This window comes from Diadema antillarum, unplaced genomic scaffold, assembly GCF_040938485.1.
Source record: "Diadema antillarum isolate AM-2024a unplaced genomic scaffold, OU_Dant_1.0 seq00000269_RagTag, whole genome shotgun sequence".
In the NCBI taxonomy this organism is placed as follows: domain Eukaryota; kingdom Metazoa; phylum Echinodermata; class Echinoidea; order Diadematoida; family Diadematidae; genus Diadema; species Diadema antillarum.
The window spans coordinates 662,501-689,966 of NW_027271305.1; the positions used below are offsets into that span (position 1 = coordinate 662,501).

Here is a 27,466-nt window from a genome sequence, read left to right on the forward strand (position 1 = left end):
GTATGTCAAACACATAAATACACATCCATAGGAAGGATGTCAGTCCTAGTCTTGAAATAAAATAGGAAAACCACAGGAAAAAAAAAAATGAGGCTAAATGACAAAGAGGTATCTATGATGAGCCAATGAGTAAAGTTTGGTGCTAGTACTGGTGCTATCTCAACACTAACACTGGCAATAAAACCGAACTTGAAATCGGTCAGTGTTGGAAGGTTGACCTAAAAAATTATGACGTATTTCAGGTAGGTGGTGTTGGACCAGGTGTTAAATGTAGTCTGCTGAACAGAGCTCCACCAATGTGTTGGCGATTTACATGCTTTTTCCCCCACTGGCTAACAGTAGCCTCTAGGGATCACGATCTTTATAATTTCAAGTTCGGTGCTGGTGTTAGTGTTGCTTTTCAAGATCCACATTCAAGTCCATAAGTAGATGTACATTGTACGTTATACGTGCAAAGTCTTTGCTAATGCAATGATCACCAATGTAACATACATGAACACTCTAGACACAGCAACATAAATCTGAGCCTGGAAGCACAATTATGATCATTGTATCTTGGAGAAGATTTGAAATTTGTGGCATTTTAATCCATCTTCCTCATTATCTATCTAAACTAAGCAGTCATGATTACATCTTTTCATATTTGACTTTAACTTTGTGCCATCCCCTCTTTTGGTCACATGCAATTCCTGTGGACTTTGAAGTAGGTTTGATGCAAACACCAGTGTTGGGATTTTGATCAGTATCACTTGCATTCATCTGACCGTTGGTGTTGGAGCTCGATTTAAGGCAGTTATTTAGGAGATACATGTAACACGAGCACTAGAGCTTTCCTCAGTTTTCACATCTACAAATTACCACCACCAAAAAAAAAAAAAAAGGACTACAAGATAGTGTATACAAAATATGGTTTTCATTTAGAAAAGTATGATTAAAGGAGCAGCTAGCAAACCGGTGCCAAGTAGCCAAAATTCCCACTGACCAATATGAAGTAAAGGGGGAAGGCTGTATTTGGGCCTCCCTCACTTTGCTGGCCTAACAGAGCTAATTCCACGGATTTGGAACACACACCAACAACCACAATCTAGAAATGCATCCTCAACAAGAGATGGCGCTGTTGCACTGTTGGTGCTGTCTCACTGCTATCCACAATGCGACTGAGATTGTGAGGATGCACTACAGATTGTATTTGCCAATGAAACAGCTAAGCAAACATCATAAAAAACCCAAACATTGGCAACAGAACTAGTGACAAAAACAGACATAGTTAGGCCCAAAGCAAATTTGAACAGCAATAGCATTCTTTACTGTCAGTCAGCAATATTTACTGAGGCAAATTAAAGGTAAGAATATTTATCCATTCTTCCATCGATAAGCGAAAAATTATGACAGTACACCAGGGCCCTGTTGCATAAAACCCTTACCGCTGGACTTACCGCTCCTTTCTAGCGGTAAGTCTTCAAATTAGCCGTAAATCTTATAATCCTTGATGCTGATTGGCTGTGACGCCTAATTTTGACGGTAGTTACCATTGAAATTCAACGGTAAGTTTTATGCAACAGGCCCCAGTTCTACACCATTTTTGATTTCTTTTTATAGCAAATATTTTACTCACACAATATGTATAGCAAGGAGACATCAAGGTTTTCACACTTTCTCTGATATATGGAAACATAAATGTATGTTGTACATAGGCATTCAAGCCTTAAGAAAAACAACAACAACAACAACCAAATGGGCTGTACATGAAGACTACAGTAAGTTGTGGTGCAGATCATGAAAAAAAAAGTCACTGACCACTCAATATTTGAGAAAACAACGGTCTGCATGCACTCACACTCAAAGTACAAGCATTCATCCTCCATGATTTTTATTTTTGTTTTGTTGATGTGTATAAATATGAGTCAGAAATACGAAATATTCACTACATGTACATACATGTATTTTATAGAAAAGAGAAAATACTGTGGTATAACTATCCGAATCAGGAGTATGGGTTGAACTCAGGCAAAGACGTACACACACAAACTCACAGCCACATACACAAATAGATAACAAGAGATGTATTGTTAATCAAACTTTATATAAAAGTCTGAAAAAAAACACAGCCAACCTCAGATTTTTCCCTCACCTCAAAATAGTGTTCCCGAAGTGCTCTCTCTGCTCTTTGGTTGCCCGCGGCAACTCGAAGCTGGTGTTGAGCATGAGTTCGGTGACCCAACCGGAGAACTTGGTGAAGGAGTGCTTGTTGAGAGAGAAGAGGACGTCGGCCACATTGTCGACCATGTTCCTTGGCGCCCCGCCCGAAATAGCCTGTGATGCGTGAATGATGAGGATGGAAGGTGTGACTGTGCAAAATTATCACAAACAACAATACGGTGCATTCCCGTTGTAATGATCATGGTTTTGACAAAATTTTGTCACAACAAAGTAAGAATTCAGGCCCCAAAAGTATTTAGTTTACTTTGTATACTTTATTTGCTTGGCTACTACACAATTTTGATATAATGAAAGAAAAAGTTCTGCTAGCCTCCAGGACTTTGATATAACGGGAGTTACAGACATGTTTTCTGATGCCCAGAGACTATAGAAATGAGGTGTACTACTGTATACATCATATATTTTACAGAATTTATTTATTATAATCATCTCTCTTTTTTGAAAATTTCGCAAGTCGGGTGCTGTTCACAAATTTAACAGTGCGCAAAATTATGAACCCTGAACATGGCATGAATGCAACATACACATGTACACTTTTCTCTCCACTGATGTACTCCACAATCACAAATTTAAGCATTCATGAAATTGGTGGGAAGTCTCTCACCACTGAAAATTAGACCCGCTACAAAATTTAAAGGGATGGTACAGTATTGGTGGAGATGAGAATTGGGCTTTTAACTTTTTGCGAGATACCAAGAAAACACTTATGATATAGTACAGAGCATACCATTTGAAGAGGAATTCAAAGTTTATTTGATGAAAATCGGGTTTGGAATGACTGAAACATCCAAAAACAAAGTAAAACAAAGCGATCATAATAAAGTGTGGGTCCCACACTTTATTAGAATCGCTCTTTTTTGGATATCTCAGCCATTTCAAAACCAATTTTCATCAAATAAACGTTGAATTCCTCATAGAATTACATGCTCTTTCATATTTCATATTAGAGGTTTCTCATTATCTCACCAAAAATGTTATAAACCTGAAATTAGGTCTCAACCAAAACTATACGATCCCTTTAAAGCATACACACTAACACTAACTTCCCAACGTGCATAATATGATAAAATAATGAATTTTTGACGGGGAAGATGTAACTCCAAGTTTTGCTTGATGGAGTCTAGTGATACTGAATTCCACTCTTGTAGAAGTCAAATTCCTCCTACAGTTGTGTGCTGTACTTGCAAATACATTATCCCCCTAAACTTATCTCTATTTTGTATACTTGCAAGATTTACATCTTATTTATTACACAGAACTGTAAAGCACAATATTTTCGCTGAACGAAAATTTTGCAAATTGGAGCCGACGGTGTTCAATGCATATACTGTAAACAGGAACTTTTGTGTGCATTTTAATGTCATAAATCTTGGCTTAAAATTTCTGGTTTTACAGTAATGCGCTTCTATTACTGGCCGTATTATAGTAATATATAATATCAATAAAGTTTCACTGGCTTTTTAATAGTCAATGAAGATACCCAAGGAAAGGAGTAATCCCGGGAATCTGTAGCAACTAAATAGAGAAAACGGAAGAGAAGAGGAATCAGTTAGGGACAAATGAATGCTATCTTTACAAGAAAAAAGGAGGAAAGAGTGAAAGAAAAAAGAAAGATACACAAGCAGATGATTGAGAAATATGCACTAATGCCTGATAGGTTCCATGAGATTTGCTACTGCAACATTTGCTCCAATGGAATATCTGCACGCTAAGCCAAACATAAATTTTACCTACAAACATAATCCCCCAAACATAATCTTTAACCCTCACATCAAACAAAACCTAGAACCCCATTTATCACACCCCTAAACCCTAAGTGCTGGGAGAAAATAAGACCAGAGCAATTGTTGTAGAATCAAATGCTGCGTCAACGCCCGACTACCTGGTAGTCTATTCAGGTATCACTACCGCCATACACTGTGCATCACAAAATCAACAAGTTGCATGCGCTAGTTTCACATTACAACTCATAATAGTTGAAATGGGATAACCTAGCAAATCCTTTTATAAATATATATAATATATAATTATTCTTCTTCTTAAAAGAGCAATTCTTCTTCTACATATTTCTAAAGTTTTGGATCATAAAACCAATGGCAACTTGTGTTTTTTACAGTTTTTCTAGAATACATTTTTTTTAAATAGAATAGTGTGATTAGGTATTCCAGTCTACCTAGGAGCCCCCTGTTCGTTTCTTAAAAACCCTTTTCACTTTCAACTCTCATCACATTTGAAAGGATGATGCTCCTGCTTTGAAAATTAGTATCAGTCATGAATAGAATGTTTTGACAGACTGTGCAAAATTTCAGCTTAATTTCAAAATCCCTTCTCTGTGGTTGCTATAGAGTTTTAATTCCTACTTTTGCCCCATTCACTGCACAGAGCATACACCTTGGTGAGATTGAAAAGCACTTGAATAAACTCTTACACTTCAAAGCCTCTTTTCCAGTGTGTAAGTTCTTTCCAGGAAAGGACATTTGTATACATCATTTCAAAGCTTAAGAGTCTGCTCAGTCGAAATCTGCCCAAAAGTAGAAAATCCATGTCTAGCAACTTTTTCTTGGATTTTAGTGGGGCAGATATGTGAAAAAGATGCTCAAATCCGGCGGAAAGTATGAAATTTTGCATGTAGGGGTATTTTGAGGCGCTGATTTAAAAAATTGCCGGATCCAAGAGATCTGGCCATGGGGTCGGCCGCCATTTTGAATTCCAGTATGGCCGCCGTCAAAGATCCCTATCTTCAGATCTGAATGACATTAGCCATTGGAATTTGATATATAAAAGCATGGTGATATGATGACTTTAATAACAGACTTATTTGATACGTCTTACAAGCTGCACGGCAGCCAATTTGAATTTTTATACATATTTGCCATGTTGGAGTGTTGAAAATCTCTATCTCGGGTTTGTAAATTAGGCTACCTGATTGAGCGCGGGTTTGTAACTGATATAGTGCGCGCTGCTGTATTTACATTGTGACGTCAGTGAAAGGTGCATTATGCTTCCTTTTCGCTGCACTTTTTGACATGCCCGTGAATGTTCGTCGTGATGTTTGTCTTTGTAGCCACATTGGAATTCAAAATAGCAGGCATTGCGTTTGTCAGACACATCACATCAGTTAATATTCTAACTCAGTATGTTAAAATACTTGTTTACACCTAATTTCAGGGTCACTCACCACTTAGAAATCGAGATAGGGATTTTGCATATTTCGTTGAGGCGGCCATATTGGAATTCAAAATGGCGGCCATTTGATGTTTGTCAGACACTCCAAATCAATCTGTCATCAAATTCAATGTGTCAAAGCGCTCATGTGTACCAAATTTTGGTGCCACAGGTCATTCAGAACTGAAGATAGAGATCTTTGAATTTGTTTTGTGATGGCGGCCATATTGAAATTCAAAATGGCGGCCGACCCCGTGGTCAGATCTCTTGGATCCAGCAATATTTGAAATCAGCGCCCCAAAATACCCCTGTACGCAAAATTTCATACTTTCCGCCGGATGTGAGCATTTCGACCAATTTTTGCTACATATCTGCCCTACTATTTGTGATGTATGATTACATTTGCATCATGTTTCCAATGTCCTATTCACAAGACAGTATTAAGACTGCCCAACACATTTGTTCATCACAATTGAGGCAAGACAAAAAGAAGAAGACGAAGAAGAAGAAGAAGAAGAAGAAGAAGAAGAAGAAGATGACGACGATGACGACGACAACGAAGAAGAAGAAGAAGAAGAAGAAGAAGAAGAAGAAGAAGAAGAAGAAGAAAAAGAAGAAGAAAGACAGAGGACAGAAAGAGGGATTTCTTTTTTTCTATTCTGCAGATCCAGGCTATGAGAGTTTGTAGATGATAGTATGCACTACATATTCAACTCCTATCTGCTTGAGAGTAGCATAAAGCATCTCTCCTTTCATTAACACTTCCTGTGCCAGGGATTTTGGACAGTGTGTACAATGCCATGGGGTTTTCTGTGTCAATTGGCACTCAAGGCACACAAATAAGGCTTAAACAAAGACAATCTGTATTACATAATCAACTACAGTGAAGCACAAACGAGACTAAAATCCAAGGACAAACTACAGTACAGCTTCCATTCTCCGTGAAATTTGCCCAAGGCATTCAAGATTACAAGACGTAGTTCTAGACCTCTACTACATCCAAGATAAATTGGACAATGTCTTTTTCATACACTTCATTGCAAAATTGTTCAGTTGAGATAGGAGTATCAAAAACTAAATATGAGAAAGATATCTGCCAAATTCAAAGACATCTTTTCTGAAATCAGGATGAGGTTACGGAATGCACGATACCCTCATCCACCCGGTGTGCCCTGGTGCATCTGTTTTCTTCCCTGATCATTTTCTCCAATATTTCCGGGGCATGTACCCAATCCTCACGGCGACCCACACGTGTCGTCGTGTATGAATGTGATTCGTTGACACATTTCACACATGATACCGCAACCTTGGTGCTGGAATCTGGGCCAGCCATATCTCGAAACAACATGAGCAAACTTTGCACAGGGAGGGTTGGGAAGGTTTTGCTGTTTTTGTTGGTGGTGTTGTTGTTTTTTAAATCACTCCTGCGAATAACCTTCTTGTGTCATTCTCCTCCTGGAATGACATGAACACAGATCCTGAACATTGCAAGCTACATATTTGTGGATGGCTTTTTAAAAAATCCATTAATGGAATCATATTTCACTAACTTTGGTATTGGTGAATCACTTTATATACATATGTGGCATACTTGCCACAGTTTGAGGGCCAAAGGAAGTGGTGAAAAACTTTTGAATTACTCAATAGTGATTAACAGTCCAAGGGATGTCATCTCTTTACTAACTAGTGCAGTGTATTTCTGTCTACATCATTGCAGGTGATTCTGTGTCACTTTCACATTTTAGTCAAATGATGCCTGAATAAGAGCCCCCTGAAAGATCAGCAAGTCTTTTTACAAAATGGTTTCAGCGTTTAGAAAAGAGAAACGTAAAAAAGTGGAACATGCACTGATATTTCCCGAGCTTGGGGTGGGGGGGGGGGGGGGGAGTTCAGGCAACCAGTATTACCTGATCTGGACACATCTACAGAGTGCAAATGACTAGTATAGACCCTATGGGATTGTGCAAAATGGTGCATGAATGTACCTCTTCACCAGCACAAGCACATTTGCTTAAAACTAATTTCTTGCACATGAAGAACAATCACATTCTTTGCAGCCACATCATTCAGGTTTTCAACTGACCTTTTTCTTTTCTTTTTGTCCTAATTGTAGTTCCCTCTGCTCCTCTGATTACAAATCGAGGGTTTACTTTAGCAGTGATATCAAGCATTCATCTAGGTACACATCAACTGGGATGTGATAGGGATTCTGAAAATTGGCCTCCTGCCTTGCATTCTGTTGACCCTTGGAACATGAGGCGAAGTCGAATGTAAACTTGGATTTAACGATCCTGTTCTTTTTTATCTCCGGGAGAGAAATTCTGTTGAGACTTGTCAGCAGGGTCTTTGTGGACATTTCTTGCCATATAAGGGGGCAGAAGGAAGCAAGTGACAAAGTGCAAATTCTTGTAATTGAGACCAATGAATCTATAATGTAATCTAGCATTAGTGCAGTCTTATACAGGCCTTGATTAGCCATCTCTCAATATTAAAAGCTGTGTGCTTCTTCTCAAATCCTTGGAATCCAGCAAGAACATGCCAAGTCCAGGTTAGGATGGTATGTCACTTACTTCCTTTTGCCACAGTAAGGCTGTATTTAGCTTTGCAAGATTTTGAGATTTCTCCTGTGGGGGGTATGAATTTGTTAATCGACACCACAACAAGATATTCCTGTCAGCTTTAATACAAAACTCGGTTTTGTTTCCCATCATACATATCTCCTTAAACCTCATCGCCCGCTGCTCTCTATCATAATGTGACGGTTTCATGTGACCAACACGCCAGCACAGCGTATCTTGTTCTCTGGCATTGCGCCATAGTATCTGTGCCACAAAGGAGGGGGGGGGGGGGGGGGGGAGAAGAAAAAAAAATTATCACACAGCACTCTCAGCGGCACGCACTGAAGGAGAGATAAACGGCATGGTCAAACTTCAAGAGCCTGTGCTGCGATATGAGATAAAGTGACAAGTACAGAAATGATTCATCCTTGATCTGTCAAACAATTCAATCCACAATTGATTGCCCTTATCTTGTTACCTAAGGACTCACTTGTATGCAGAACATAAAAAAAAAAAAATTGGATAAATGATAACACAGAACACATCTGAGGCTACCGCTATATGAAATCTCTGATAACCCGCAGAGTACATGATGGGAGGGCTATTAAAGATGAAGCTCTTTTCTTTTTCTTTAACCAATCTTGATTTGAAATAACTTTGGCAATAAATGTGTGTGAAAATGATAATACTCATTATGCTTTACAAAATTAATATAAATCATACAATTGAATTCTCTCATTGTATACAACTAGGGGATATTTTGCAAGATTTGAACAATTACTGCTCAAACAAAGCCCCAATGTCAGTGAAAAATGTGTAATGGATGTCACGGAATACTAACATGTAAATCATACTACTAATACATATAAAAATATATCAAGTCCGAGCAAAAATTTCTATCTAAAGTGAAGGATATGATTCTTACTTGATTAATGTAAGAATGCTCTTGGAGCTACATGAGCTGCTATGCATGACTTTTCCGCAAATACTAGGTTAGAGATGACAGTGCAAACTTAAGTTACGTTATCTAATCCTATAACAAAGGCTCCTCAATGACAAAGTTCAGATATTGCCTTTGGTGATGAGTATACAATATTTTCTCAAAGTCGTGTACTTTTCTAGTTCACACTGGACTTCCTTCACTTTGGATTGTGATAATTTTGATAGTATAATATCTACATGTATCTTTTTGTTGTTATATAATTTTGGGTAGATGACTGGACAGACCACCATGTTGTCTCTTACAGAATCTTTGCAAACATCAACCAAGCCACCTAGCCCACAAAAATCCCCTAATTCTGTGACAATGTAAACATAGCAATGATGAGAATCCAAACAGAAACACTTAACAACTGCACTGAAGATTCCTCCTTTCCGAATTCCCCTCTTGCGGAAAGGTGACGTAAGTATCAACTGTGCTGAAAATTCTCTGCTGATATCAGTATAACTTCAGGATGGTTTGTGTTTAAAAACACGTTTTGATATGATACAATGGTTCTTGTTTTCTTTCATTGTCAATAATAGTGGAGTGCACAAGACTAACCAATAATTGGAACACCCATGCACTCTTCAATTATTCCATTTATCATGCAGACACTAAATACTTGAACACCCACATTAAAATTCAGTATCTCTATGTGTTCATCTATTTATCAATTCATCTGTCTGTAAGTCTGTCTATTTGCATGTACAAAAATATAAATGAATAAAACAAAATCAATGTGTGTATGTTGATGTTAATATTTACATGTGTGTATGGCAAGAGACAATGAGAGACGGCGGTACATTGATGCGTCCATACATGTCATAAACATACTCAAAGGAATGAATCAGTCGTACAACTGTAGTTACTCAACTCTGATTCATTCATAAAGGTGACAGATGCATGTCAGCGAGATAGCTGAGGAGGCAGCAGGGTGGTCCACAACTTGAAATTTTAGCATGTTGCAAGCTCAGAATCTGAGAATATTGCAGAAATTGAATATGCGCGGAGCGCACACGATGAGTACGTAGTACGCAATATTTTGCTGCTTACATGTATCTCTCTTTGTGCTGCTTACATTCAATGTTCTCTCTCATGTTTTGCACACAAATATCTAAAGTACCTCAGGGTAGTTTGATGTTTCTTATGTTATGCACATGTTTTGCACATTTTTGAATACTTTTACTTTGAGCTTGTTGCAAATTCTTGAGGATGTTGCATAGCATGTTGCTGGCTTTTTAGGATGTTGCACAAGAATTTTAGCATGTTGCAGCGACATGCTAAAACCCCTCATGGACCACCCTGAGGCAGTATAAAATATCATTGTATATGGGCCCTTTTCCCTCTGATATGCTGGGGTACATCTGCCAATACTTTGCCAACATTCATGGACTGGGCGTGGTCAAGGGATGGGAGATGGTGTACATACCTTCAGCATCAACTCTACAAGGCTCTTCCCGTGCTGTGTCAAGACCTCCCCTGCCCCTGGCAGCGTCTCATTCTGAGAAACAAAGTTACTCTGGAGGGGAAAAATGGGGGGAAAAAAAAGAAAGCGGAAAAGAATACAAATCGTAAAACCAGCATAAATATATAAACATATTAAAACTGTGACTCATGGAAAAAAGGAGAAATTGGGACTTATTTCATGTATAGTTGGACTGATGTTGTGATTAAAGAATATTCACAATTTTAACATACACACAAAATATATATTTCTCTTGCAATATGTAACAATATCTAATGTTTGCACTTTTCTTGTATGTTACCATTAATATCATTGTACTTAATTTCACTGTCTCTGAGATAGGAAATCAAAGAAATACTGATATAGATCAACATAAATTCATACTTGACTACTTGCTTAACTATATTTCTTGCTTCAAATCTATAGAATTGATGATATATTTAGGAGGGGAATAACAGCATTTTGTGTCATGTCAGAAAAAACAACAACAAAAATAAACTGTCAAGGAAAACCTAAAAGATAAATCTAGCTCCACTCTGACACAAGGAAGCGTGAACCAAAGAAAAACGCCTAAACAAAATAATGAGAGATTCTCCTCTTCTCTTTTTCTTCTCTCTTTGCAATTTCTTCTGTTTTGGAGATATCTCACTTTTCTTTTTCTTTTTTTTTCAAGACAGATAGATTTTCCTCTACTGTAGTTTTTTCCATGTAGCATCCCATTAATCATTTTCCAAGAGAATTTGATGGAGAAGTTTCAGGTTTTTGTCTCTTTTAAAACTTTTGGCTTCTTATGAGATATAGACCCAAATGGCCCACTATACTCTGCCTAGTACATAATACAAAGACTGAAAATTACAGTGAGTGTAAAGGGTATAAGACATACAAAGAACAGACAGCAGGCTTTCAGCGTTTGATGCTCGGGCAGCGTCACAGCAACCAGACCGCACTGGAAGATGGCCCCGAGGTTCAGCTCATCCAAGGTGAAAATTTTTGTGTGCTTCTTTAACAACTGGTAAAACAAAAAAGTGGAGACAGAGAGAATAAAAGGAGAATTAAAAGAAACTGCCGATAAGTCAAAGTATTCAAGTCATTGTTGTATTAGTTTAATGATACTTTTACAAAACATTCACATGAAACAGGACCAACCCCCCTCCCCCCCCAAAAAAAACAAAACACACTGCTAATGTTGAACATAGGCTTTGTACTTCATCATTTTCAAATCTCTCTGCTAGCCCCTCCAATCCCACTCTTCTCCCCTCCCCCCCCCCCCCCCCATGCAGAGAAAAATAGAAACAAAAAATTGTTACATACACTATTTTGACAGTACTGCAGCATACAACGGTGCATGAAGCAATTTTTACGAATGTTGCATTCAAAAGCATTATCTGTGAGCTAAAGTGGTGCTTAAATCCAATTTTTTTTTTCTTTCAACAGCTACTTGAAATGAATCTTATCATTCAGGACAATGTTCCTGACATTGGCAATTTTTTAATCTAAAGGAAAACGAAGCAACATGGAACACAATATTGTGAAAAGTTAAGTGAAATATATTCAAGTGATAATTCAACATATAATGGGCTCTGCAGTAAATGAGCTAATATCACTTTTGTTATCATTGTCACTTTATTTTGCATTATTGTCAAATAACCCAATGATAATTTCCTTGAACTTCATTATGGTCTTGCAACTCACCCAGCCCCTTTAAGATCTGACAAAATGAAACTCTGAATTATTCATGTAAACACTCCAAAGGGCACTCGTTGAGGTAGCACAGGATGGCTTTCAAAACAAAACAACGCACCTACAAGTACAAGCCATGTCGTCAAGCACGTGTCACCAACGCACGTGGGGTTGAGTTAAACTCTAAACAAAAAAAGGGACTCTTGCCTATCACTACCATCGCACTCGAACCCCAATAATTGTGGGTCATCTATTTCGCCATTCTGATATCCAAGCAAACATGCAAAGCTCAAGGAGAAGATCTGCGGTTCAAAATTTGCCACTTGAAGCCAGAATGAGAAAACAGGTAATGCAAAACAAAGTCTTGTTCAAATTAATAAAAAGAGGACTCAATGAAACTCTCTTGTGTCAAACTGGAAAATTACCTTACAAAATTGAGGGGGTCGTTGCAATATAGTGCTAACCCACACTTTTTTGTCAAAATTGAGTCACATGTATTTTCATAATCCTTATCCTTCACTCTAACCTCTGTGAAAATATCATATTTGAATTCAACCAATAAGATGGTAAAAATTGCATGCATTCATGTTTTATTAATGTACAATGTATGGACTTTCCAAACATTCAACAGTGATTATCTCAAAATGACTATTGTGTGGGTTAGCACTATATTGAACCGACCTCCTCAATTATGAAATCAAATTTTATGGTTTTGCTTTGTTTTCATGGAAGGAAATAATATAAAAAAATATAAACGGGTATACATACATTTACATATAAATACACATACATATACATTACATATAAATACACATACATATACATTACATATACATTACATATATACATGTACATTTGTATGTACAAAAGCACATAAACTTTACACACATATAAAGAGAGATAATTAAATGAGATTTCCTTTCCACAACTGCACAGTATGTTGTGTCAGCAGTTGAGATATCCCACAACTTTCATTTGTTTTTTTCCACTGGTGAATCTTGAGGTCATCTCTGTCAAAACTGGATCCTTGCCAATTTGAAGAGATCAAAAGCAATCATATTCCCATCTAACTAAATTGGCGAAAGGTCAGTTATTGTCACTGTCAGAATTATCAGTGTGAAGTGTTTTATTGTATCTACAGCGGTCGATTTGATGTAGAGCTATTGATGATAACAGCGGAACTCGAAGTCAATATCATTTAGCAATTAATCAATTATCAATGACAGTGTACTCCTGGAATCAGATAAGTTTTTCCTCAATTGTCAAGAGGCATGGAAAGTTACACGTGCACAAGAGTAAAATACAAAAATATTTACAAAAGCTGACAGATCTCACATCACTTCAGCTTCACAAAAGTACTGTACTTTATACCTCTCCATCCATAAATCTTTCATATCTCTTCGTCATAATCATGAGCTAGCCTCCCATCCCCCCCCCCCCCCCCACTGTCTATTCAAATATTTAATTATTGTAGGCTACATGTGGATTATTTTGCGGAGTGGAAATTGCCTGAAAACATTGTGAAATTGTATATGCTCAAATACTATGTTGGCAAACATCAAAATAAGTACAGAATTACTCTCGTTTGCATGACTACAAGCATGTGGAGTCCACTCTGAGTTGGCCCTATGTATCAAAAAAAGTTTAACAATCACACACAGTTACACTTTTACAGTACAATTTTCATGTATCTTCTGCACATGTACATGTCATAAAGTGTTTGCATTCCTCAATCAATCAATCTATCTATCAATCCATTCATCTAAATTGTATCAATCTAGGTATACACTATCTCTGTTCATTGTAATCTCTTACTCTCACTTCCTTTCCCTGTCTCTATCTACTATCTATCTATTGATATATCTTTACATATTTATCTACCTATCTATTGGTCTATCTCTCGTCTGTAAGTTTTCATTAATCTATCTATATATCTCTCTATCTACCTAATTATCAATCTATTTATATTTCTGGACGTACACTTATCAATCAATCAATCAATCAATCAATCAATCAATCAATCAATCAATCAATCAATCAATCAATCAATCAATCAATCAATCAATCTATCTATCTATCTATCTATCTATCTATCTATCTATCTATCTATCTATCTATCTAACTGGTTATCAATCTATTTATATTTCCGGATGCACACATGCTTATCAACCTATTTATCTATCTATCCATCTACCTAGTTATCAATCTATCTATATTTTTGGATGTATGCTTTATCTATCTACCTATCTATCTATCCATCTATCTATATTTTCTGGATGTACACTTGTATCAAAGATGGTGCTCACCTGTGCACAAGTTGTCATATATTCTTCTAGTACGTCCGTGTGTTCTCTGGCATCTGGTGTGATAAGAGATGGCAGAAATAACAGAGAGACAGAAATAACAGAGAGACAGAACAGAGATGGACAGAGAAAGAGAAAGAATGAAAGAGAGAAGAGAGAGAAAGTATGATTGATGAAAAGAGTGGTTACTGGAAAGTTCTGTGCACTGCATCAACATGCAAATTAGTGAAATACTCTCATTTTTGACTCTTCAAATTTAAGTTTTGCACCTTCTCTGACATATTTTTGAAGTTGCAGTACTATTTGAGTTCATCTGACAGTAGTATTCAATAAAGAATGATTGTTGACTGTTTAAATTTAAGTTTGCACCTTCTCTGATATATCTTGAAGTTGCAGTGCTATTTGAGTTCCTCCAACAGTATCAATAAAAAAAAAAGAGAAAAGAAAATGGGATTCCATCAGGACGTTTAGCATTCTTAAATGTTTGCCATTAAATGAATGATACTAAAATAAATGCGTTTAGACATCTTACAATGTATTTTCATTCTTGCTTGGTTCGTGATGACCTGCTATTGGTGCTATCCATTCAAGGTGAGCATTTTCACTACTCTCTTTCAACATGCCAAGCTGGTTACCAAGAGACACTAAAACAGTTTCCAGTTTGTTGAATAATAAATTGTCTGTCTCTAGATGCCCTGTTAACCTATGGGAGCTGGACTCGTTGATGAACTTACTGTTTGGGAGCACCGATAACGTTTTAGAAGACAGCTGCAAGAATAGCGATGCAATTGGGGTGTTGAGTGACACCACACTTCCAAAGAGAATGATTATCTAGAGAAGATAAACAAAACATACAAAAAAAAATGAATAGAAAAAAATGCAAAGGATTGCAGAACAATACCTTAATGTGTAAAACCTATATTGTTGTGGCCAGCTGAAAAAAAACAAAACAACAACACTCTTGACTTTCAACATTGTGACTTTGACTTAGCAGCGACCTTTTGCTGGTTATCTATATTATGGTGAAGGTCACATTGAAGGTCACAGAGAAACAAACTTGCTGTTTCCCTTTAGCACTGAGTTGTAAAGGAACCCGAGAGAGATGACTCTTTATTTGTGTATTCCAAAAAGGATCTATCATCCCTACCCTTACAAACATAGGGAATAATCTTTTTGTAATTGTTGTTGTGAATGTCATCATGTCTTTAGATGATGATATGACATACACCTTACAGTGACAAGCTTGTGTTGGCTGGTGTTATGGTAAAGGTCGCATACATACAATCTAGCTGTTTCCCTTCAACACTAAGTTGTAAAACACACACACACACACACACACACACACACACACACACAAACAACAAAGATAACACTTATTTGTATATTTGAAAAGGGATCTAACCCTCTCCTACCATCAAAACTTTACCATTTATTTATTCATTACTATTTTTTTAATGCAATCTTATCTTCAAGGGAATGATTTGGGATATTTCACTTCTGTGCACGTGATTACACTCAAACAATCCCTCGCACTTGGTCTAAACCAAAATAACAATTCGGAAACACAAAAGGATTGATATCTCCGAAGTACTTGCTAAGCAGCCTTCAGTCTCGTGCACTTGACTCATTTTGCAACAAGATATCGGCTCCTTTTTGTGTCGTACAGATTCAGGCTGATAACACCTGTTTCAGATACACCTGTACTTGCATTGTCAGATAAATTTTGAGCTCCTGAAAGACCTAGAATCTTGTAAAGTGTTTTGCATCCATCCAGTTTACAAAGCTAGCTTGAACACAAGATAAAAACAAATCACATGTACAAGGAAGAAGAAGGAACAAACAATAATTAAAACTTGGCCTTTGAGCCATGTAGTGGTTTTCATAATTACAATGTAGATACAAAGTTCATCTTCTTAAATCAAATACAGGCAAATTGATTACAGTGAATGTGTCATTCAATATTGGCAAACCAACACAGAAGGAAGAAAGAAGGAGAAAGCCAACCCCCAACACTCCCCCTCACCCCACCCTTTTCGTTTTTCTGCAATTCTGTTGACAGAAACAATTTGCAATCACAATGTTAACATAAGAGAAATTCACCAATCAGTATTATTGTCCTCATATGCAAGCCATCCCAAATTTTATCAAAACCAATCCACAGATTGCCAATGGGAGAAGAACTACTATTGCCAAGTACAGATATGATTTTATCCTAATACAGCAGAATACAAGAAACTGTCTCTTGCACCTGAGATTATGATATTCTAAATGCTCACAAGCACAGATGATTACATTTCTCAAAGAGATTATTGTAAAGTGCAAAGTAATCGCTATGAACATGACTGTGAATAAAATCTTGAAGATATCTTTAACAAGCACATTACACTTTCAGCAAAGGAGGTAGAGGTGTTATTTTCTATTTAAGAACACCATAATTGTCAAGTCCTTAAAGAAATAAGGGTGATAGCTTCAAATGTTCTGTGCCTCTACTCACCTGCTGGGCAAGGTCTAGCATGGTTGGCTGGGGCACAGTGTTGTACATCTGGCAGAGGAGTTCACAGAGCTGGGGCACCAAGGGCTGGAGGTCGTCCAGCAGAGTCCTGATGGCTCGTTTCAGCATCTCACACACCGACTGCAGATTGAATGCAACGGGTGGGGAAAATATGAACAAAATTATCAACTCACACACAAACAGAGCAATTATACAGTTTACAGTGAATGTTATGTGGTTCTTATCTTGTCCACCATGCCCCCCCCCCCCCCACCACCAAAATTGTACATTTTGTAGTTTGGGGCTGCTATAAATAGTAACACATCGAACTCTGGAAGATTCTAATGAGCTTTCAAGGATACCACTATTCTACAGAGATTTGATCTCATCGGTCACTTTGCAGAAGCAAAGTTTTTTGCTTTCGGCCACCTACCAAAAGTATATCGGATCGTAGTCTGATGAATCCGACTTGTGTTGCTGGACTATCGTGTAAGTGTCAGACATGTCATGCGTGATCCTAACCAGACGATCTTGCCTCATCGGACCACACCCGGTGTGTCTGACACTGACCTGATGGTTGACCAACACATGTCGAATTCATAAGAGTGTCATCTGGTACATTTCGGTGGGTGGCCTGAAGCAACAAACTTTGCTTCCGACAAATGACCGATGAGAAAAAATCTCTGTGGAATGGGGGAAGAAGTTATAAATGTATTACATGTGTCTCAGTTGATACCAATGCCAATATCAGAGAGGCTTCTACATTCTTCAGTGAGGGGACGATGAAAGAGATCCTTTTGTAGGGAGCCTTCAGCAAGTAATCAGGGAGACTTGTTAGGCCTGGGCTCGTTTTATCAAAAGATATAATCGATTATAAATTTCCTTACTACACAGGCTGCAATAGACTTACCATAGAAATCAAATATATCATCAATTATAACTCTTCATAAAACAGGGCCCTGGTATTTTCATAGTGGGTCTTTTAACTATTTTATTTTTTCAACACTCCTTTTTCTCCTATTCTCCATCATCCTTTCACCTTGCCCCTCCTTCCACTCTCCATCTTCTGCCTTCCACTCTTGTGTCTTCTTCTCTCCATCTTCCTACTCGTCCTTGAAATCTTCTTCTCCCCTTCCAACTTCTCAGATGACTTCTCCTTCCCCATTCTTCCACTCTAACCCTCTCCTCTCTCCTCCTATCCCCCTTTCACCTTCATCTTGCTGCTGCATCATTGTCATCACCATCACCACTAGCACTTTCATCATCATCATCTTCAACATCACTATCATCTTCAACATCATCATCATCATCATCATCATCATCATCATCATCATCGTCATCTTCAACATCATCATCATCATCATCATCATCATCATCATCATCATCATCAAGATCTTCATTGTCATGTTCTTCATCATCATCACCACCATAATCATCATTGTCATGTTCGTCATCATCACCATCTTCATCCACTACCACCACATCCTCCTCCACCTCACCTCCACAATGGCAGCATCAGAAATCCACATGCTGAGGAGTTTCTCCACAATGGGGAGAATCTTCTGCAGGATGAGGAGGACAGGCTGGGTCTCCTGGGCCCCCGACGGCGACTTGGGCTCGATCTCCACCTGACCTATGATGGACTTGTCCTCCCGCTTGATGTCCAGCGAGGCACACAGGTTGGCCATCATGGCCAGCTTGACCAGGATGGTGGTCTTGCCCGATGGAGATGGCTTTTTCATACATAAAGAGTTCGGTCAATTCATGTTCAACAATCCCATTTCCAAAGAATACTTTGCTTTGTTCAGAGAGATTTGTTTTGCGAGAAAAACATATATGCACGATGGCTGGCTTATGCTTGAAAAGAGATGCAAACTTGGCTGGTGTTAAAGGGTGTGTACAGTTCTGGTCGAGGTGAAGATTTAGCTTTTAACGTTTTGTGAGATATTCAGAAAGCACTCTATGAGATGTCAAAGAGCATGCAGTTCTAAGGGGAATAAAAAGTTTAGGTGAAACAAAGAGATACTAATAAAGTTGGGGCATGTCGCCTTTTATTACGAGCACTTTTTTGGATATCTCAGCCATTTGAAAACCAATTTTCATCAAAATAAACGTTGAATCCTTTTTAGAAGTACATGCTCTTCCATATTTCATAAGAGGCTTTTCATTATCTCACTAAGGAATGTTCAAAACATGAATCCCTACCTCAACCAGTACTGTACAGTCCCTTTAAAATAGCTACATATAATTATCAATGTGACATACAGTACTTGTGACTCTATTGATAAGAGGACACTACAGTGCTGAAAGTAAAATTTAATGTCTCAACCCCTAGCATTCATCTTGCATGCTGGAATAAAGTTCATATCATCTAAAAAAATATATTCATGTTTGGTGCATATATTCTGATGAAGTCTATAAAGGAAAGGTATGTCTAAAATGTATGTATGCTCCTACTTTGTGTGATTTTTTTTTTAGTTTTCAGGACATACTTGTATAATTGGGATGTCTACACACCTGTTGGTTGGCCACTTCTTCCAAGGCCTGGACGTGTGGTGTGAGGATGACCTCCAGGTAATTCATGATGTCCGGTAGAGGGAGGGACGAGAGCACCAGACCGATGACCGACATCAGACGGGTGGACTCCCTTGACTGGACATAGTGAACAAAACAAAGACATAGTGGCTATATATAAAACAGATCTATACCATAGCATACATATGCATAGAGCTGAGAAGAGCTTGATCTCTCTTGACTGGTCAGTCAAAGAAATGAGGCAAGTTAGTAAATATCCTTCCTTAATTTTGGGAACAGCTCATGCAAAAAAAATAAAATATGAAAAATAAATATATAAAAATTTGCATATTGTCAAACAAAATCTTGCTTACAATTGTAATCAAATTTTACAATATATTATTCAATCGCAAGTCATCTTGCAAACTGCATAGATACACAGAGATCTAAGCAGAGAAGATTTATGAAGAGATAATTTGATGACATGGATAGAAAATTTGACTGTGGCACACAGATAGATAGATATATGAATACATAGATATATGGGTGAATTAATAACTCAATAAATCAATATGCTGTAAAAGTACAAATTTTTGCATGAGTAATGTTTTCACGCTTGGCAAGGTAAGATGAATTTACATAGTATCAATTTCGCGGAATCAAAATACTGTAAAACAAGAAATATTTGCTGCATGGAATTGGCAAAAATTCATACACGCAAAAATTTCTGGTTTTACAGTATAAAACTGTACAGTATTACAATTAACAAGTAACAAAAATTGTATGCTTGTATTTTTGCACTCGCTTCAATTTGTGCGAAATGCATACAAATTTCCACTCAGCAAAAAACTTTTTCGGTGCAGATGTATATAAACATATACATATATACATAAAAGAGCAAGAGAAAGAGAGAGAGAAATGGGAGGTTGAGAGCTAACCTTGAGTACACTAGACATGAGAGCCTGCTGGCTGGCTGTAAGGATGGATTCTGCATGGGGCCTCATGCCTGGGATACAGTCTGAGGCAATGTCCTTCAGCGACATCGTGGCCGGAGCCGCAAGCTCGGCGTCGTTTAAACCTATGAGTGATGAGCAGGAATGATTACCATGTGCTTCAGTGTGTGATTTAAGTTATTGTAATACAGTCTGACCTCTGTTATCCGACCATGTGGGGACTGACATCGATAGGCAACGCTGCAAACTGGCGCTGGTCCGACGGTCCCAGACCAGAAAAATCAATCACTGTCGGACCAGCATCTTTTCAGGGATTGCTAGATTTACTGGTCTGACATGACAGGTAAAATAACAAAAAATAAAACTGTTGGGGCCAGTTGAAAAAAGTACAGGACTAGTAAATTTAAGGTTTGGACAAGTAGGAAAAATATGTTAGTGTGCAGCCCTGCCATAGGGGTTAGCAATCTGGCCAGACATGGGATAAAAATGGTTTATGTACATAAAATGTACAGGAAGGTATGCACACCCCATTACAGAGACTCCAACTCTCCCGCTTTCGATGGGAGATCTCCCGCCGAAAGCCCATTTTTGCAGAATCTCCTGTTCTCCCGCTTGAAATGATTTCTTACTTAATTTCATTGTATGTTGAAAAATAAGCCTTAAAAAGCGCGAAAGAGCATCTAGAACCCTAGACCGCAAGGGACTTTGCGCTCGTGATGTTGGAGTCTCCCGTTTGCTAGGGGTTTCAGGCGGGAGAATCTCCAGATCAGAAGGTGCTTGGGGTTGGAGTCTCTGCCATTACAGTTCAAATGTTATCATTTGTATTCTGGCTATTCATCGACGATCTGTCCACAGCAGGTCCATACACACAGATAGAAGCAACACACTGATTTTAATCATCTACAGGCAAAACAAGAGAGTTTTTGCAATTGGCATCTCTTCAAGAGATCCAGGGAGGGGAAAGTATCATCTTTCCATAACTTGACGCATCTGTCTTTCAGTTAGTGCACTGCTCAAAGAAATATCTCATCTCTCCAATCTACTTTTAGTGCAATAATTTGCCAAAACACAATTTCCTAGGAAAAGAACACACTACATTCACACAGTCACAATTGTTTTGATATATCCATAATTTGCACATTTGTATAAAGCTTGCATGCACAGTATATTACGATGATAAATTTTGTCTCAAGAGTTAACCCACCTGATAATAAAACGGGAATCACGGAGCCTAGGGCTTCTGGCATGTCTGCCAACCACTCTGAGTAGGCACCTGGTAGATGGAATTCATGAAAGAAAATTATATATGAGAATGGAATACTTGGCATAAAATCATAAATGAGTTTATTCTAAAATCTGTGATGACTCTCAACATAAATCTGCAACAATTTCCAGTCAACTTCTTGGTGAAGTCATGATATACATCAAATTCCATGCCTCTAACTTTAGGCATGGTTTTTTTCTAGTACATAGGTAAATTTACAACAGTAATAAGATCATCTGGAAAAAAAAAAAGGTTTAGAGGCAGCAGGTAAAGGTAATACTTGAAGATTTAGAGTGTATCAAAGTCATAATACCAATGCTGTATTAAAAAAAAAAAGATCTTGTAGGATGTACAGTATACCATTGGTACTTATTTTATAATAGCAGCTGTGCATATCTCATAATAGAGACAATATTTGAATAGTGGTGAAAGTTAAAGTTTGTGCATGCAAATCACATTGGTTTTTTTATAGAAATACAAATATTGCATTAGAGAGCGTTATTGCTCTATTTTCTAAAATCTTTTTATTCACAGTTTCCATTTCCATAGAATTTTTTTTTTAAACCCAGTTATGAAAGCAAATCACTGCTGGGGCTGAAAGAGCAAGATCTGAATCATGAGCAGAGAAATTCTGGTGTTCTATTCCGGGATAGATGAAGCATATAACACACAAATCAAACCATAATATTGATGATAATAGGCATAGCTTGGGTAGAAAATATGACATCATCACGATTTGTGAACACTGTCCTAATTTGGTGCTGCAGTGACGTTGAGTCAGTGGCAAAGAGTTTGGCAATGTACTCACCCAGCATGTAGAGGGCAGTAGACGCTAGTTTGACGTGCGACATGTTGATGGAACCAATGAGTTGCAGGAGGTTGGCGGCACACTGGTCATCGCCGTAGTCTCCGCCTTCTGCTATCGAGCGGAATGCAAACAGGCAGGCCTCTACATGCTGTTGTCATGGAGACAAGAATGCTATGTAAGAAATGCAGATTTGCTTACCATGTCATCAGAATTGAATTTGTACACTGCAAGTGAGTTTTTTTTTTCTCTTAAAAAAACAACAAAAACAAACATCTACTTCAGCCTCTCCACTGAGTTACACCAACCTTTATCCACAGTCAAAAGACTGATACATGACAGTTCACACAGTAGAAACAAATGAATGAATGAATGAATGAATGAAAGGATGAATGAATGTCTGAATGAACACATTAATTCAAATAAGTAATGTAAGAAGGAATGAATGGATGGATGAATGAATGTATGAGTAAATGCATAAATGTATGAAAGAATTAATGAATAAATGAATTATCGAATGAATGAAAGAATGAATGAAAAATCTAAATACAGTGAATGGAGACTACAAGTATACAAATAGATAACATAATAATGTACATTAAAGGTTTCTCTTTTTTATTTTTCAAGGAAAGGAGAAATGAACCTGGGAACACGGCATCAATGCACTGTGCAGGTTTAAAACATCCCAACCTCTCAACATCCAACTTTATGGGAAATAAAGGAACAACGGACATTCAAGTCAGGTTGTTGCAAAGGTATCTGATGTGCATGGGTTGTGTGAAAGTGAAATGACGTAGGATTTACCTGCCATGATGATTCTTGTTCCTGTATCCTTGTGAGAGATGAGAACAGGTGATTCAGGAGGGGATCCTTCAGCAAGGTGTAGCAGTACATCTATCCAGAAAAATACAACATGCTATAAATGAATCCACTACAAGGATTTCAGTAGAATACATGTAGCTGCAATAGACCAGTGATAGATCTGCAATACCTAGTACTGAAATGATGTAAATACCCAGTTTATTCAAATATCCTGTTGTATCAATTTCAGGCTACACAGTCATACACAAATGTGCATAATGGCCATCACTAAAAGGTGGATAAGCATTTGTATAACATATTTTCTACAATGCAGGAATACATCTATTCACAGTTTAACATACAACATTCCATTTTCAAAGAATCACTGTGCACACATACTGAGCTATTTCAGCAAAATACTTGATGACAAGAAACAGTTTTGACGAACTGTTGCAGATTCTTGTACCGATTTATGTGCTTTAACCTGTAGAAGATGAGTCCCGAGTATACTCGGGCAAGTGTCTGATAGTGTGCAAAATGTGTGTTGTAGCAAAATCAGCCTGTCCCCAATGTGTTATATTAGCCCAATAATGAAAAATTTTAATAGTCTTTACAACTCACTAATGTGTCACCGATGTCTTGTCTGTAGCATCTGAATTGCTCTTTTTCATCTGCAAGAGAAAATGGTTGAAATTGAAGGGTGATTCGAGGGTTCAGGGTTTAGAAATGGCACTTCCCAACCAGCAAATGAATATCAGTTGAACAGGAACATTTAGCTTCATCCAAATTTTATCACAGCTTTTTTGGAGAAAGATTGAGCAACTACAAACACTGATATCAAACTCTCTTTTACCACTTTATCCTACTCCTACTACTAATGACTCCACATTACATATGTGACTCTGCACCTCAAAACAAACAAAAAGTCGCCAGACATGAATGTTAAGTTAAGACCATATTCTGAAAGAGCAGATTTTAAGCTTTAAAATGATGCATAACTCAAATCAAATGGACTCTCCTAACCTATCTAAATATTGGAAAGAAAGCACAAACTCAGGAAAAGTGTGATCTGAGAAAAGAGGCTCTGAAGTACAGTGTCTATTCAAGCGCTTAATCTTTACCAAACCGTGCTGGCTGTGCGATGAATGGGACAAAAAACAGGAAGTAATCCACCAGAGTAACAACAATGAAAGGATTATCAAATTAAACTGAAATTAAGCATGCCTCATTAACACATTCTGTCCATAATTAATGCCAACTTTCAAAGCAGTAGTGCTATCCTTTCAAAAGTTATTAGAGTTGAAAGTGAAGAGTGTGGACAAGGTTTTTCAGAAATGAAAAAGGGACTCTAAAGACACACATAATCACACTATTCTACCAAAAATGTTCGAGATAAACTGCTAAAAAAACACACCTTCCTGCCCGTTTTATGATACCAAATTTTAGCATAATGTAAAAGAAGACCCGCTCTTTCAGAAAATATGAAAAAGTCAAGTTCGGTTAGGTTGACCCATTTCACTTATTTTCAGTCCTTACGCAAAATCAGTGTGTGCGACTTTATGTTTGTTTTGAAGTGCACGGTCACATACATTGCCTTGGGAAAAGCTATTTTCACTAGATATGAACTTTACAAAGTCACAGAATAGGCAGAACCTGCACAGGCTTAGATTATCAAAATGTACATCACAAAACTAATACCAGATATACTAATTTGATTTGTCAGGTAGAAGTTATTTATTTCTTGTGTTCTACATATGAAACGTTTATGCCCACTGCCACTGTGTGGCTTACGTGGGCAGAGTGAGGTTATGGTAGTGTTAAATGGGTGGAATTGTAGGTGGGAAGGAGTTAGGTCAGTGAGACAGGTGGTGGAGTTTGGTGAGGTTGAGTAAGTTGAAAAGGGGTTGGATGGGGTTGAGATAGTTTGGGTGGAGTTAAGTAGGAGGACTTAGTTGGGTGGAGTTTTACTAGGAGGGATGGAGTTGGGTAGGATGGAGTTAGGTGGTGGAGTCAGGTGGAGTGAAATTACATGGTATGGAGTTACATGAAATGAAGTAGCTAGGATGGAGTTAGGTGGGGCAGAGTTTCAGTTAGGGAGGAAGGAGTTAGTACAACCGCTGTAGATGGGTGGAGTGAAGTGAGGGGGAGTTAGTAGCATAGAGTTAGGAGGGGTGGACTTAGGTGAGGTGGAGATAGGTGGCATGGAGTTATACGTAGGTGGGATAGAGTTAGGTAGGTGAAGGTTAGAGGGGGCCGAGTGGTGTGGGGTGGGTAAGCACACCTTCTGTCCAACTGTTGTATTCCTCGTCATCTGGATATTGCACTTTTCTGATCATGATTTCCACCAGCTGAAGGAAGATGGGAGCATATGTCTGGATGTAGGACTCCAGCTTGTCTGCCTCGGCCGAAACAATGTCATCCTATCAAACATCCAGGGAGAAATTAAAAAAGAATAAAAAAAAAATCAAGAGTGACTGTTCGCTCCATCTCAGTTCTTATCGTTGGTGTTGCAGAAGGGTTCATGCTTTCAATATCCTTAACAGGAATGGAAGAACAATTAAGTGGTTGGACTCCAGTGAACCTGCTTCAGCTGAACAAACATCATCTTAAAAATGAAAATGAAATGCATTATGAGGAAACTGGCAAAGTTCCAATGCCCAGAAAAGCTCCATTACAGGTTTTTAGACAAGTCCATGAATCCTTACAGGAATCTACAGGGTCTTAGTTTGATTGATGACAGCATGGAAGCAAACAAATTGAATTTCTCTCATAACAGGATACAAAATTCATCATGAAATACAAATTACCAAATTTGAGTCAATATTTCCCCATTCAATGGCATGACTTTCAGTACATCAGTGGTAAGTCAACACAGATCAAATCTTATCATCCAAGTGTGGGTAAAAAAGGAATGACATGGAGCAGACAATAGGTGGTGCCATTTACCAAATTAATACTGCCCAACCTCTTCTCAACTCACTACACACACTGTGATCTTGAGAATAGCAAACTCTACATCGACAGTACAGTAGAGTTGGGACATAATCACTGGTCTATCCCTTCCATGGTAACCAACTTCAACAAAATCTCATGCATCATCTCCTCAACCCTTAGTGTGCTTATTCACCGATTGGCCGGCAAGCTGGAGTGCTTTCTTCGGTGATTGGCATAGATGTCCGAAAATATGAAGAGAGATTACCTAATCTCTCCTAATCCATATTATGTCACCATGGCCTTCCCATTAGACTCAAGCACGATGCTACATCTTGAGTGGACTTGATAACTATATAACTATCTGGTAGGTCAAGTTGAGCTGGGGTTACTTAATCCTGACGGAAAAGCTTGGCAAGTTGAGCTGAAATAAGTTAAGTGCGTGGGCACACATACCCCCAGTTCACATTAGCCCACACGACGCAGGGAAAGTCCAGCGCTGTGGGACTTTCTCCTCAAAAACCATACTGTGAATGCTCATTGGGACTCGTTCCCCCCCCCCCCCCCCCCCCCCCCATCCCCACAAAGCAAGTTGGGTCTGGGGACAAGATTTGAAGGGGAGAGTGACTATGGGCTGTAATTGATAGCATCCAGCTGTATTCATCAAATGTGTGCATGTACGATGTCTGATTTCAAGTGGCAGAGCTCACCCCAGGTCCAAATTGCCCCCGCGGCTCGGGGACAGTCCAGACAGCAGTGTGGACATTCAGTCATAAAAAAAAAAGATAAAATCTCTGGTGACTGTCCCCTCGACGTGGGGTCTAATGTGAACACAGAGTTTAAGGGGTTGTTTAGTTGTGGTTGAGACCTAACTTCATGTTTCTAACATTTTTTGGTGAGATAATGAGAAACCTCTGATGAAATATGAAAGAGGATGTACATTTGCGAGGAATTCAACATTTATTTGATGAAAATTGGTTTTGAAATGGCTGAGATATCCAAAACAGAGTGATCCTAATAAAAGATGGGTCCCACCTTTTACTGCGATTGCTTTTTTTCACTTATCAAATAATCTTTGAATTCCTCATAGAATGGTATGCTCTGTACTATTTCTATAAGTGGTTTCTTGATACCTTGCAACAAGTTAAAAGCCCAATCCTCATCTCCACCAATACGAAACCATCCCATTAAAAGGTTGAGGAAAGGACTTACCTGAAGAAGATACCAGAAGCCAAATGGCATGTTGCTGATGGTCTCATCCACAGGATAGTGACCAGGAAGAGCTGTGAATCCCTTTGGGTGTGGAAAATTGTATGATAAAGACATAAATGGAA

The 27,466-nt window shown here is 38.2% G+C and overlaps 1 protein-coding gene across 1 annotated transcript in view; it reads right to left on the reverse strand.

The window, feature by feature from the left end:
• The window catches only part of LOC139729917 (importin-13-like), a 122,500-nt gene that overhangs the window by 47,342 nt on the left and 47,692 nt on the right, over positions 1-27,466 (reverse strand). The window contains exons 11-25 of the mRNA XM_071640834.1: positions 27,345-27,425; positions 25,483-25,621; positions 23,823-23,872; positions 23,205-23,294; positions 22,404-22,551; positions 21,536-21,604; positions 20,317-20,456; positions 19,382-19,516; positions 18,364-18,597; positions 16,868-17,005; positions 15,108-15,204; positions 14,377-14,429; positions 11,274-11,399; positions 10,355-10,444; positions 2,132-2,313 (exon numbers count right to left, since the gene is read on the reverse strand). Coding sequence (XP_071496935.1) covers positions 2,132-2,313; positions 10,355-10,444; positions 11,274-11,399; positions 14,377-14,429; positions 15,108-15,204; positions 16,868-17,005; positions 18,364-18,597; positions 19,382-19,516; positions 20,317-20,456; positions 21,536-21,604; positions 22,404-22,551; positions 23,205-23,294; positions 23,823-23,872; positions 25,483-25,621; positions 27,345-27,425 — 1,772 coding nt within the window. The remainder of the gene's footprint in view (positions 1-2,131; positions 2,314-10,354; positions 10,445-11,273; positions 11,400-14,376; positions 14,430-15,107; positions 15,205-16,867; positions 17,006-18,363; positions 18,598-19,381; positions 19,517-20,316; positions 20,457-21,535; positions 21,605-22,403; positions 22,552-23,204; positions 23,295-23,822; positions 23,873-25,482; positions 25,622-27,344; positions 27,426-27,466) is intronic.